This window comes from Manacus candei, unplaced genomic scaffold (assembly GCF_025592945.1).
Source record: "Manacus candei isolate 608988 ecotype Guabito, Panama unplaced genomic scaffold, ASM2559294v1 h1tg000043l, whole genome shotgun sequence".
Taxonomy (NCBI): domain Eukaryota; kingdom Metazoa; phylum Chordata; class Aves; order Passeriformes; family Pipridae; genus Manacus; species Manacus candei.
In genome coordinates this window covers 18,077,771-18,092,032 of record NW_026138091.1, presented here as the reverse complement: position 1 = coordinate 18,092,032, position 14,262 = coordinate 18,077,771, and the positions used below count along the sequence as shown (strand labels likewise).

General features: G+C 37.4%; 1 protein-coding gene across 5 annotated transcripts in view; it reads right to left on the bottom strand.

Annotated features, from left to right (window-relative positions):
* PTPRZ1 (protein tyrosine phosphatase receptor type Z1) overlaps positions 1 to 14,262 on the bottom strand; it is a 138,850-nt gene that overhangs the window by 89,392 nt on the left and 35,196 nt on the right. For all 5 annotated transcript variants that reach the window (XM_051795349.1, XM_051795351.1, XM_051795350.1 and 2 more), the window contains exon 2: positions 8,615 to 8,680. In XM_051795349.1, coding sequence (XP_051651309.1) covers positions 8,615 to 8,680 — 66 coding nt within the window. The remainder of the gene's footprint in view (positions 1 to 8,614; positions 8,681 to 14,262) is intronic.

Sequence of the window (14,262 nt, the reverse complement as noted above, 5' to 3'; positions counted from 1 at the left end):
CCAGCAACAATATTTTTTTTGTTTTTCCCTTTCAGCTACTCAGGCAGGGTAATTCAAAACTGGCTTTTTGTTGTTGTGGGCTTGTTTATGCCATTAACCCACTAAAAATAATTGTAGTCTGCCGATGACCACGCACCCACGCCCTGAGTTGGCTCCTTACATAGCTAGGGAAATACAAGAAGGTGGGTAACAAATTTCCAAATCCTTACATGTGAATGATTCTTTCTCTATTCTAGCACATTGTCTTTCTCTCTGCTTTTACATTTTTACTATCTTAATTTTCTTAACTGCTTTTTAAAAACTTCTCTGGTTAACAGTTTTCATCAGTTAAAGTGCACTGACAGAGGAGTCCCTGACAGAGGAAAAACAGCTTAACTCTCAAATGCAGCATCTATAATAAAGGATGAAAGAAGACGGTTATTTGTCTGTGGCTCCTAAAATAGGATTGACACCAGGCAATATCAGATCAAGCCACAGTTTACTCTCTTATATAGAAAGCTCTTGGAAGAGAGCAGAAAGAGGCTGCCACAGCTCCTATATGGAGTTTGTTGCAAGCAAAGCTGTTGAAGCATAGCAAGAACTAGCTAAATATGTATGCAGAGTGATCCCCTGACTCGGCTTCTGACAGAAAGGACTTTGTGCACCTTTCACAGATGAAAGAGATGCTCAGAGCTGAAATTCTTTGATTCTGGTAATCACGTAATTGAGGGAACAGTTCAATTGATACATCTAGTGGCAAATGCTGATTCTTTCAAAGTAGAAATTCTGATGGGTTTTCCTAGTTTCTCAAATTGAAAAGTTTTGGAAAAGTTACTATTTGTGGGAAAAAGTCATATTGTAATATTTGAATATGAAATTCCACAGTACAGCACAAAAACGTGGGTTAGGTTCATTTACAGTAATTTGCAGTAACTTAGCATCCAAAATTTAGAAACTGAAACAGTAGATGCTGCCCCTCCTATGCTCTCCTCAACTAAGTCAAGCACAATGCTAAGCTCACATCGCTCCCTAAGCTTGCAAAGCCTGTGGTTTCACAGAATATGCCGAGTTGAAAGCACCCATCAGGATCATTGAGTCAAACTCCTGGCCCTGTGCAGGACACTCCGAGAATCACACAATGAGCCCAACAGTATTGTCCAAATGCTTCTTGAACTCAGATAGGCTTGGTGCTGTGACCACTTCCCTTGGGAGCCTATCTCAGTGCCCAGGGACACCTGAGCCTACATGAGAGCTTTCTGCTGTCAACAGAGAGGCCACACCCTACTGTCCCCTCCTCCTCAGGATCCTTCCTTGTACCCTTCATTTTCCTCCTCTCACAGCCTTGTGTAACCATGACCTTTGGAGGACTGCTTTAATGCTTATTGGGTTAAAGAACATAACTTGGAAAATCTATCTAGAAGGGTTTGATTTCTATTGAATTACTGAGATACAGCAAGATCAGGAATGGCTTCAAATTCTATTCTTGCATTGAATTAGTTATTAGGTATTATCAAACTGTGCATACTGAAATGAGTGGGGTTTGAATTCATTAGGGAAAAAATGTTGGTAACAAAGTCCTAAACAAATAGGATGTAACAGGTGATTAAATAAGGCCTTTTGGAAACATAAGCAATTGGAGAATTATTTGCTGGGCTCTAAACCTCACAAATACATAAATCATCTTGATATGGAGGGATGATGATCTCAAAGTAACCATCTGTGCATTTAGTAAGCAGTAGTTCTCAAGAACATAACCTTCCTACTGTAGTACAGATTGAATGTACTTGTAAATGAGAAATCATTCAGCAGTATGCACATGAGGACACTTTTACAATTGTTTTGAAGGGCAAAGAGGCTTGACCAGAGGCTTCAGTTTACTGTGAGATATTCACAGTCTACTTTTTTCATTTTACTTTGGGTTACTCCTGAAGACCTGAAGACAGCACTCCTAACAAAGCTTTTAAGTTCCAATGCTTTCTACATCTTTCTGATCCCTGGACAGATCTTATCATAACAGCAGTCACACACTATGCAAATACCTCACACTTTGACTTCTGTATTTTAGAAACCAACTTTCCATCATTTCAATAATCTAGATGATGCTCAGAAAGACATGCTGTGCACTTTCTAAAGATGATCCAGTGGTTTACTTTGTTTATAGCACTAAAGGAGTGAAATGGGGAAAGTAAGAGGTCTTATCTGACTTCCTTATAAGGAAACTTTGGCAAACAGATCACTTAAATATTAATTGAAATAAAAATGCTGTAATTTAGAAGTGATGAGCCAAATATGAATACCATGTGGTTCTTCACACCTGTCCTAAAAGCATCCAACTTTGAAAATTCCATGAATTTGAGGTCCAATTGTCTTACCTCCTCTCCCCACACCTCTTGAAATGGTTTTCCACTCAGCTTATCCTGCAAATATTGACTGAATAAAAGTTAAACAAATTGCACTTTGCTGCCAACAGCTTTCTACAGCTCAAAGATAAGCCTTCCTCATTGAAAAGAAAGCTTGTAGGAAACAGACTATACATATCACTGTATATGAATTCAAAATTCACAAATATACTGAATAGATATCTTATTTGTGTTGAGCAACATGCTTTGTGTTGTTGATTGTGTTGTTGAGATATTTTAAAAAGAATTTCTCTCTGGCCAGAAATGCCAGCATGTAGCTTCTCACTTGAGGATACCTTGTCTCTCTGATATGAACAGATGCATAACAATGTAATTTCTGTTGCTGAATCATCAGCCTTCCAAAAAACCATAATAATTTAATAGACTTTTTAATTAGTAAGCCTGTGAATTTAGTGACAAAACACTAAACCATGAGTGACTGTGTGATCTGGGGAACGTAAATACATGTAATGAGTTATCATGCAAGAAGGGGTACGACAGCCTCTGAAGCATAAGGTCTACTAAAAAAGAAAAGACCCTCTGCAGAGCTATTTTTATGAGTTAATAAAAGAATGTTTGTTATTTTCATTTCTTATCCTGTACCCTTTACTGAAGGAACCTACAGAGCCCAAGAGTACAGGCTTTTCTTTATTACCCACAATTGATACATCGGACATGATTATACCTGGTGAATATAAAACAAAGTGATTTATTTCATAGGAGTTGATAAAAAGACCAGATCTTCTCACAAAGTTATACTGATACCGCCATGGTAGTTACTTATCAAGCAAAAGAATTCAACTTAATTTGGTATGCATCATCTCCCCAGAACACAGTTTTACCAAACCAATGAAGGCAGGAGATTTCATCAGTTTTTTGCCAGGGCTTTCGTGGAGACATTTAAGTCTGGTCTGGTAGAACTGTCCATTAAAGCAGTCAGTTCAGGAGGTAGTTCCTGGGTTCCACGTCCAGCAGGCTCCTGCTAGTGCCTCCCACTCTTCTACACAGTCCAACTGTCAGTATTTGGCTCACAAAATGGCTCATCTATCATATTGCATCCTGGGCAGTGATGGCTAGGACCCAGACCCCTGCTTTTACCTCCTGACTCCCTTTGCCCTGCTCCTAGGGCTGTCTCACAGGGAGCATGCACCATGCCCACACTCACATAAACACTCCTCAGCACAGCTTCTCCTTCACCGTAGCTGCAGGGCAGGGAGGAGCACCTGCATGCTCGACCTTGTCCATCCTTCCAGCAGATGGCTGCTGAACAAGGAGACAGAGTGAAGTTGAGGGGAAAGCCTCAAATTATCCAGTATACCTGGATCAAACTGGGGGGTAGCAGATGCAGCAGGTGTTTAACAGAATAAGCAGAATTAGCTACCAATGTTAAAATATTCTCTTTAGCCACAGCTGAGATAGTGCAGATCCTTGATCACTTGTTAGGGTAAGTGAAAAGTGAAAAGCAAAATACACCTGTATGTTATTAAGGATATAAGCAACAACATAATTTCCCATAAACTTTATGAGCAGTGACTTTGAAAATACAATCTCCCCAGTACTGAAATATTACAGAACATTTGAAATTGAAACATTAGATCTTGTTTGAGCAAGAAAGAGAATTACATTTTCTCACTACCTCTGAAAACAAGGCCATTTTAATTTTAATTTCTGAGCCAAGCTAGAGGCATGAACATTTGAAGCAATAACTGCAAATTTCCAGGACTCAGGGTGGCAGACATGGCTTTTCAAATGACAACTGAAGTTTTGGCAATAGTAATGGGGAATGATAAACTAGGGGATTATCTTGAGTGGGGTGTTGAATCGGACACAAAAAGGTAGCAATTTTAGTTTTAATAATATTAGTTCAATGTTCAACATGGAGCAAATTAAAGAAATCATTACACTTAGCCATTGTTATTGAAGGAAGTATTGGAGCATCATCACTGTAGATTACTACTGAGATACACCAGATATTAAAAATTATCTGGAAATGTCATAATTAATAATCCTGATGAACAATGAGTGGTGTGTGAGTCAGCATCAGCAGTGTGCCTTTGCAGCCATGAAGACAAAGACTCTACTGGGCTACCTTAGCAAAAAAAGGAGTCAACAGGACAAGGGAAGTGACTGTTTCCCTCTATTGCACACCAATGAGGTGACATCAAGAATGCAGAGTCCAGCCTTGATTTCTTCCCCAACCCAGTATGAGATGGGTATTTACAAACTAAGGGCCACTGAGATGATCTGGGGGTTGGAGCACATGATGTACAAGGAAAGGCTGAGGCACTTGAGTATGCTGAAACTGAAGCTGAGAGGGTGAGGTTAGATGAAGTCTTTGCTCTGTAAAGGCAATCTACAGAGTAGAGCACAAGAAAAGGGCAAGAGGCAATGGTGACAAGTTGCAATAAAACATATAGCAGTTGGGTAAATGAAAAAATGCTTTCAAAACATTTCTGGAACACACTGCCCAGACTGCACCATCTCCTTCTTTGGAGATCTTCAATACTCTGCTAGACAAGGTCTGAGCAACCTGCTTCAGCTTTGAAGTTTGCTCTGCTTTGAGCTGGTGCTGGGACCACCTGATCTCCAAGGCCCCCTTTAAACCTAAATTGTACTGTGATTCTGTGATTCATGATGCTTCTCCCCAGGAAAAAGGAAATATGATTCACATTCTGCTTGCAAACAACAAAAATCAGAATCACAGAGTATTCTGAGTGAGAAGGGATCCACAAGGATCATCAAGTCCAGCTTTTAAGTGAATGACCCATATAGGGGATTGACCCCATGACCTTGGCGCCAAGTTTTAACCTGAGCTAATCCCGAATACCTGGAGACCTAACAATTTGTATTAAAATCACACTTCCCTCAAGATCAGAATTGCAAGTACTTATATGGTAATTGTGTAACAGCGTATCACATAATAAATGGCAGCATAGGCTGAACATAACACTCCTGAATGGTGAGACAAAGAACACTGATCTGACTGTGCCATACATTTACATAGTACATTCATTTTTTAAAAATGTTCAAAACCAGTTTTTGTAATTCCCAGAAGACTGTTTAGAATCTCTTGCTTTTAAAAAAATTCAGCTGTTTTTTTTTTTTTCCTTAAACTAAATAACTTGTTTGTTGTGAACAAGAACGAAAATCCCAACAGTAAAACTCAACAGAAAGAAATTTCACTGGGAAAAAAATCTTTGTGGTATCATTTGCCAGTTTTACGTGTGACCTTTCAGACTTGGAATTTTCATGGACTACTATCAACCAGCCACATTAAAAAAAAAAATCAAAACAGAAAACAGCATTATGTCATTCCTTCTGCCAAAAACAATGCAGATAGACAAAGCATCAATAAAAATTAATCTTCCACCTCGCTGACAGAAAATAACTGAAATTCATCTTACTTGCTTTATGCTTTGAAATAATATGTGAATGACTAAACTTAGTGGTGCAGTTAAATATTGTCTAAATTATCTTTGCTCATCAATCAGTATATGACTGATTTAAGGAAACTGAACTTTTGCTGTACACTTGGTTTTTGTACACCAAAAATGGTTGGATTCACTTTTAGCATATGATACCATTTGAAAATATTAATTATATAAATTTTTTATTTCCATGACTGTTTTAATGAAAAATAGAAAGAAATGTTAAGTAATTTTTAGGAATAGGACTAACTTCAGGATCCAGTTATTCCTTAACAAATTGGATGCATCTGTAACAAGCACTTGCACCTTTCAGTTCTTTAACACTGTATTTGTTTATGCAAATACAGGCAAAGTCAAAACACAAAAAATTAAATTAATGCTTGCAAATCCAGACTCTGTCTATGGCTTAAAGCAGAGCTCTTGAAAGTACTACAAAATCTTTTCAGTAACATTTATGACTTCATTATACATTTATCCAAAAGTCAAAATCTGATGCTGACTCACAATAATTTCCAGTATGTGCAATTGCTTTATTATGAAACTTCACCTTCAGAAATTGGATAATTTTAGCAGGTTGGATTCTCTAGTTCCATTTTACTTTCATCTCACAGCACTATCCCAGTAAAGGAGTGTATTGACCCACTGCAGCTAATGTATCTGAAATTTATTTGATATAGAGAATAACATCTGCTCAAACTCAGGCCAATGTACCAAGCCACATGCACTTTTCTTACCCATGGTGGACTAAACTCTATGGTTGCAGGATCCCCAGGCCCACTCATAAGACTTCATTGGCACACCAAGTCTAATTTTTCAGGTCTTTCAGTGAGCAGATTATAAGACAGAAGAATATAACTGGTGTCTGAGGAAGAGATGTATTGAGAAAGCATAGTACATCCATTCAGAAATGTGCATGTTGGTCTATGCCTCAAAACCACAAGTCTGAGCTAGGTATAGTGGTTACACATACAGTATCTGATATCACTTGCTGCAGGAATAAAATAAATAAGTAATTATAAATGAATGAGATGAAAACAAATATGCTTCAGTCTCTAGATTTCTGTGCCTCCAAAACACAATGTTAAAATCTGTAATTTTTCTTCATATTCAAGAAGACTGTCTTTTTATAAGTGAAAGCTGAATTTGTGTATTCCCCTTATGCTATGAACCAATTACCTAGTTTTTCAGGAAAGCATCACATATTACACAGCTCTCAATACCATTGCTAGCCCTAGATTCTTGAGTACCTAATTTGCATAAAGCCTTCTCCAAAAGCTTTGAAAAATCCTTTTTTGACCACTCATGGAGTCAGCTCTGTTAAGAATGCTGGGGACACACAGCCTGTGCAGAAGGGCGCCTGGTGAGGCAGCAGGAGCAGGGGCAGGATGTGTCTTGGACAGGAGGCTGCAGGAGCAGCAGGATGGTAGGCAAGGCCCACAGTGCTGAGCAGGGCTCGAATATAGGTCTGGACGGGGAGAAAGGCTTTGCCAACAGTGGAGTCACTAGGGCAAAGCATATGAATTGAGATGACTACACACAGGTATCTCACCCATTAAGGGAGAGAAACAACAGGTCTGGATCTTCTGGCTTGCAGAGTCTGTGCTAATTTTCCACACAAAATATCCTTCAAGGGTGACCTGCAGCTACTGCAGCAGCTGCACAGCACATGGGTGCTCTGTGCAGCCTAGGGAAGAGCTCTATCCTCTCATATCCTAAACAAACCTCATTTGCTATTCTTTAAAGATTGTCCTCTGGTCACCTGGAATCCTGGAATCCCTGCAGTCTTCAAACTGCAATATTAAAAAATGGATCAATTTTGAACATGAAATACTGTATTGATTGATCTTATGCTTGAATTTTGCTGTACAATCTGTGTGAGTTTTCATTATAAATCTCATTTTGAAGGGTTTATGGCTAACCTGTTTCAATTCCCTCTAGACTTAAAACTTGTTAGATATGTTTTATGCTGGAAGATAAAAACTGTCTTGAAAATGAGTGAGAGAAATAAAAAGAATGGTGTAATTTTCTGTAACAGGAAACACATTTTGAATCAAATTTATGAAAGAACTGGTATTTGACAGTCCTTATTTTTCATAGATTGGTATTTTAGAAACAGGAATTTAAATAATTTAAAATGTAAGAGTCTATGCACATCCTCAAGAAGCCACTTCCTACATGTTGGGTGAAAGATACCTATCACTTAGGGCAAAATTACCTTTTCGGTATTATTGAAAGTGCTTGACATACATAAGAACCTAAGAGACTAGTTGTGAATTTCACAAAGTCCCTCTTTGATGAGGCAATGGCCATGCAAAATTTCAGGGTATATCTTTATTACTTATGCAAACGAGAGAGCCAAAATGACTGAGGTTTTAGGAGAGTCAGGGTGGGACCTGGAAAGTATGCTCGAGTGCTCAGAAGCTAAGTGCAGAAGTTCATATGCAGTGTATAGATAATTTCTTTTCTGTGCCTTGTTTCAGCCTTTTTGTCTGCTTTTCAGACTTGCTAGAACAGTAATACTCAGACCTAACAATTTATTGGCTCAGCCTTCATGAAATAAGTCAGGTCTCAAGTTAAAGTTTTAAGGATGAGGACTTTCTCTTTCCAAAAGTAATAAATGTAAGACATGAAAACACTCTCCTATTGTAAAGTGCCTGTATTTTTTCAGATTCCATTTCCTACATTTTTACTTTAGCAATTGTTTAGGCATATGGTGTGGTATACAGGCATATGAGGCTCTTAAAGTCATAACAATGAACATGAAAATATCAAAGTCAAATAAGTTCCTCAATAGACAGTTTTGCCTACCTGTATATGACCAATCAATCTCTTCAATCAATTTCCGCTGTTGTCTGTAGTATCCATACACCAAATCTGCAAAATAGTAATGAATTTACAATATTAAAACCAGAACTCTAACAGGAACTTGAAGTGTTGATGACATACAAGATAATCACTGTTTTAATTACTGATGAATAATTTACTTTGTCCTTATCTTGGACCCCAAATGCTAAGTAGTGGCTAAACAGAATATAAATACCATCAATATTGTAGCATATTAAGGACATAAATCAAACAGAAGTGCTTTTCTATCCTTCCATCCTTCGTTCCTTTGTTCCTTCCTTCCCTCCCTCCCTCCTTCCTTCCATCCCTATCTCATCACAACCATTCTTTCATTCTTCACCTTTTAAAACTAATACAACTCCCCCATGAAGAAACTATGTTTTTTTATGTCCTTTGTCCTTTAGAAAGAACTATTCTAGATAACTAGGAATTCAATGAGTTAAACTTTTGCTTCAGTGTGGTCATGACTTTACATATTTTCTCTGACTTTGTACTGATACCATTTAAGGATAATGAAAGAAATGTTCTAAAATATAATTTCATTGTGGACTATCATCAGCATTATTGAAGGTCAAGTATGTGAAATTACTTATATCTCCATAAACTTTATGGAGACAGAATGTTAGGCACCAGATACTTTTAAATCATGTTATATTTTTCTAGAGAAAAAAATCTGTCTGTATAAATACTCATCAACTTATTCTGACTACTGAATAACCTTGTTATTTTTATGCCAGGACAATTCTAGCAACACCAGTGATATGGACAAATAGACAACTATGCTCACTAATAATTATTAATATATGTAAATTGCAGATATATAGGTTTTTTGAGACTGTCACTTCAAGAGTCATAATGTTAACTAGCTTCATTACTGTTCTACAGAAGTACAATACAACCTATTTAAGAAATAGTTGCATATAAGCATGCTGAGAACACATATGGATTGCTTCCTTGAGAATGTGCCATAGAGTTCTCCTTACATTCTGCAATAAATAATTTAATGAAACAGTTTCATAACATCCACTTCTTTTTCTTTAATGCAGAAAGTATGTAGTCCTGATTACAGGATGTTAAATTATAATTGCTATTTGCAAGGTTACACGTTTATGTGTCTTACAATGACTTTCTGCTACCTATCTGAAGTCCATGTTTTATTAACTTCATCAGACTTCTGCCTCCTCAATGCACTTGCCCTTAAAAGTTTTTCTCTTTTCATTCTCCCTCCCTGCCAAAAAAATACCCCTTGCAACAGTTCACGACATTCACTTAGTGACAAAGATCAAACCTCACATATAGATACCGGCACTGAAAAGGGATTTACATGCATCAACGTTATCTTTGGCCCACATTTCCAAGTCAATGTGCATTATGCCTGTTTCTTCAATTAATTATGGAAAAGAAAGCTGTGTAAGTTGTGATTCACAGGTGTTGATGTCTCCAGTTTCCTTCTTTATCCACTGTCCCAATTGTTACTTTGCACAATCAGTTGAGCATTCACATGCAAACTAAGCAGAGGCTGGGCGTGAGAGCTTCCCACCACTTTTTTAATTCCACGAGTTCTGATGGACACAGAGTGATAGTTTCAATGAACAAGAAAAAAAAGGGCAAGGTTCACTTTTTTGGTGCATTACACACTTATAGACTCAGTAAATCTCATGGAAAGTCTTTAAAAATTCCACGAGGTGTCAGGAGTTCATGCACCTTCTTTCCTCTGTTGTTCACCATATGCCCATAGCCTCTTCACAGCACACTCACAGCATGAACCTTCTTGTATCTGCACGGACTGTCAGTCTTGTCTCTTTACACTATAAATTTGTGACAAAACCAGGGAAGAAAAGCAAATTTCATCTGGGAATGGACTGAAGATTCATAGCTAGCACGAAGCTAGCAGCAGAGGTAGCAGAGGAAAGTTCTGTGTGATTGTGGGAGGATGAGCCATTCAGCAATTGTTCCCTTGAGCTGCTTGTGTAAACTGCCCTGGGAAACTCAATCGTGCATTCTATTGCTGTGTAAACTGTCAGTGTTAACCAGCTGCAGAGATCAGCTGAAAGAAAATTATTTTATTTCATTTTTAAATTTTATTTTAGTTTAAAAATTGACATATTTACAAATTTTGCTGATGGTATATGACAGCAGGTACCCCTGCTTAAATATTGTATTTAAATTCCTTGCATTTAATTAAATGAATACGATAATAGTAAGAACATCTTCATGAAAAAGAAGGCAAAACTGATGCCAAATTTGTGGGTTTTTATGTAAATCTATGATACTTACTAATCTGGATAAGCTTGAGAATCTGCATGACTCCTGCCATACTGACTGACATCTCCAGCCAGTGTCCGAAATAGTCTGAATTTTATTGAATGAGGTGCTGCTTTATAAAGCAAAAAATCCTTAATGTTCTCTTTTGTTTCCAGGAAGTTGTTGAACACATTTCCATAGATTGTTGATTTATTTATAGAATAGGGCAGTTGGGTTTCAGTATCATGTTTTAAACAGTTTTACAGTTATCTTTCTATGCCTGTTAAAGAAACATGCAAGATATCATTAAATGCTTTCGTTCTCCTTTTTCTACCCTCATTCAAAGACAAACTTTTCTATCTGAGGATGTGAGATTTGTTTCCTTTTATATTCTGTCCAAAGACTGTGCACCCCAGTGCCCAAGGCCCACAAAGTCAGGAATAATGTGACAAATCCTCTCCTGCTCATGACAGGTAGCAGGACCGACTGATTTGTGACGGAATCTGTCACATGTTCAGCCACAAACAGAGAAGATGATCTCTGGTTAAAGCATAGTACTAATAGGAGTAATAAGATCCTTGTAGATTTATTTTCCTGTTTAAAAGGTATAAATACTCAGGTTTTCTTCCTTCTGACATGAGTCTGATATTCCTTTTGCACTTACCGATCTTGACTGAGTTGCTTTTGATTTTCCTGTGAATGAAACATTCTGATTCTCAATGCATAGTTATGCGTAACTAAAGGTGAAAAATGAATAGCTTTAATGATTAACAGAAAGAATTGTCTATGAGGGAGATCCTCTTGATTTGATACTCTGTGCCAGGAAAATGAGTAAGAAAAGAGGGAATGGGACCTTAAACCTCTGAATTCTGTTTTGTCCTTTATGTCCTTTGTGCCACAGCAGTGTCAAGACATACCAGCTGCGAGACTCAAGAGGAAAAGGAGACAACATCCTTACGGTTTTACCTCCACTCAGCCTGAACTTGTGAGTTGCACCTTCAGTGGAGCTGGCATGTATGAGATTCTGACATCAGAATGACTTCCTTATGGGAACTGGGACACATTAAGTAATGTCAGCGTTTGTGGGATCTACAAACAGGGCACTGATGTTCTGCATGTACAGTATGGGTAGGCACTACGCATTGACATTACAAACACCATTTGGTCCTGGGAAGTCAGGTATCATTCAATATTTTCCTCCTGTCCTAAAATCTAAACTGAGAGCAAAGAGGATAGTTTCTAAAGCCTTAAGTGGATAATGGCAGTGGTTACAGTCATGGAGATAAAGGCTGTGTTGGTATTAAAACCAATGGGAATTCCAGTTTACATGGGCAAGATTCAGCTCATGGTTCTTAGGCCACAAAAGTGCACAGGAACTCTCGAGATACCAGCAAGGACGTGAGAAGTCACTGAAAAATGTGGTAATTTTCTCTTTGAGAAATACAGAAGCTCTTGTTTTAAACAAACCGTGTCTCATGAGATCTCTGCTATATACACTGATATAGCAGTGTATATTACTGACTGCAGAAAGAGGAAGCAAGGAATATCAGAAGCTTACACAAGTTTGGAAGTGATTTAAAAATCCGTGGAGGAGAAATCCACAAATACCTCTTAAACACAGTGACACCACTTTTGGCTCACTAAGTCCACTGATGAAATTGGAAGGATTATACTGGGAAATTCTCATAATATATTTGCCCTATTTTAATGCACTCTCCTAGGCAGTTGTTACTGGTTCTGTTCAGAGACAGGTTATCAGGCAGGCTTATCTGTAGTTTAAGATACACGCCTCTTCACTGGAAAAGAATTAGGAATTTAGAACAAACTGAAAGGGTATGACAGTAGCAATGCTTATACAAAGTACCTGAAAGAAAATCTGCACATGGCTAGTGGCTAAGAAGTAGGACACCAGACAAAGTTGCTGCAAAGAAGTCAAAGAGAGCAAGACGAACCATAGAAATGGCATAATAATAAATTCAAAAAAAGAAGTTACACATGATTAAAAAAAGAGATACTTGGTGCTTTTCAAATACAAAAAGAATACAACTAAATAGATCAGGGAGAGTTTCATTACACATGTTCTGCTTCTGAGAACCTTAAAAAGAGTTAAAACTGCACGAAATCACCTCTGATGACAAATGAATTGTTTCTTCAACAATTGTAATGTCCTTATTTTAGTCTCTTCCATTGACAGGAAGATCACAGGATCCACTTCTATACCTTTCATCGATCTTATGATGGTGTAGCTTCATTGCCTCCAGTGAAATAACTCTTGGTTTATACCAATGGAGGTAATGAAAAGATTCAGAGCACAACCTGCTAGTAGCCTTAAAGTTCTAACAGACAGTAGCTATCCCTTTAACCGAATGATCTACATTTGCCTGAGTAAGGTCTCTCTTTTACAAATTTATTTAATTTTGTAATGCCATCTGTAAAATTCTTTAAAAACACAAAAATGCTTTAATAACCCACCTCTACAATTTCATATATTCTTTCTCCCTGAAAGTTGAAGTGTCTAAATCTTTTGTCCAGATGTGTCTGAGAACTCACACTCTTAGGGAAATTTAAAAATCCTTTTTTTTTTTTCCCACAGTTTCTTCTGTGTAGCCTTATTTCAGACAATGGTATGTGCTCAGGTGTATATAAAGAGAGTCAATTCCCTTCATTATGCTTGAGTGTAGGCTGCTCTTTCCAGTACAGATTGACAAGTGAGACTTTTCCTGCACTAAATATAAAGCCAAAAAACCCTGTTCTTACAATTTGGCAGTTGTTGTGTGTATTCACTAACATAAATTGTGTTGAAATCTTATTAAAAAAAAAAGAAAAAAGAAGAAGATTGATTTTTTTAATTTAAAAGTAGTTATTAATAAGCACCAGAGTATTAATAGGCACTCTGTTTACTTCACCTATCACAACTCTACAGTGAATAGTGCCATGAATTAAAAGTGTAATCCCCATAGCATCAGCTAAAGCTTATAAATCACATTTAACCACGATTTTCTAGTGCATTTGTATATGCAAATGTAACAAGGACTCCAGTTTGAACAATTTAAGTTACACCCCTCTGGAATTTTAAATGTCTGAGCATGCCAAGCGGAAATTGGGAGGGATACTATGGGGTACGATTCAATGTGCTTAAGTTATCTACTGTCACCTTCACTGACTACAAGCAAAGTAATAGGAAAGGTTCACATTTAACTGGCTTTTGGAAAGTTTTTTAACAAAACTTTACTATGTTTCTTCAATGCTTTTCTGCTTGTTAATATTAAAAGCTACAGACCAGTAAAGCTCTACAGCTTTGGTAACATCTATCTAAAACTCTAGAGAATAGACCTTATGCAAGTAATCTCAAAGGAGCATTTACTGAA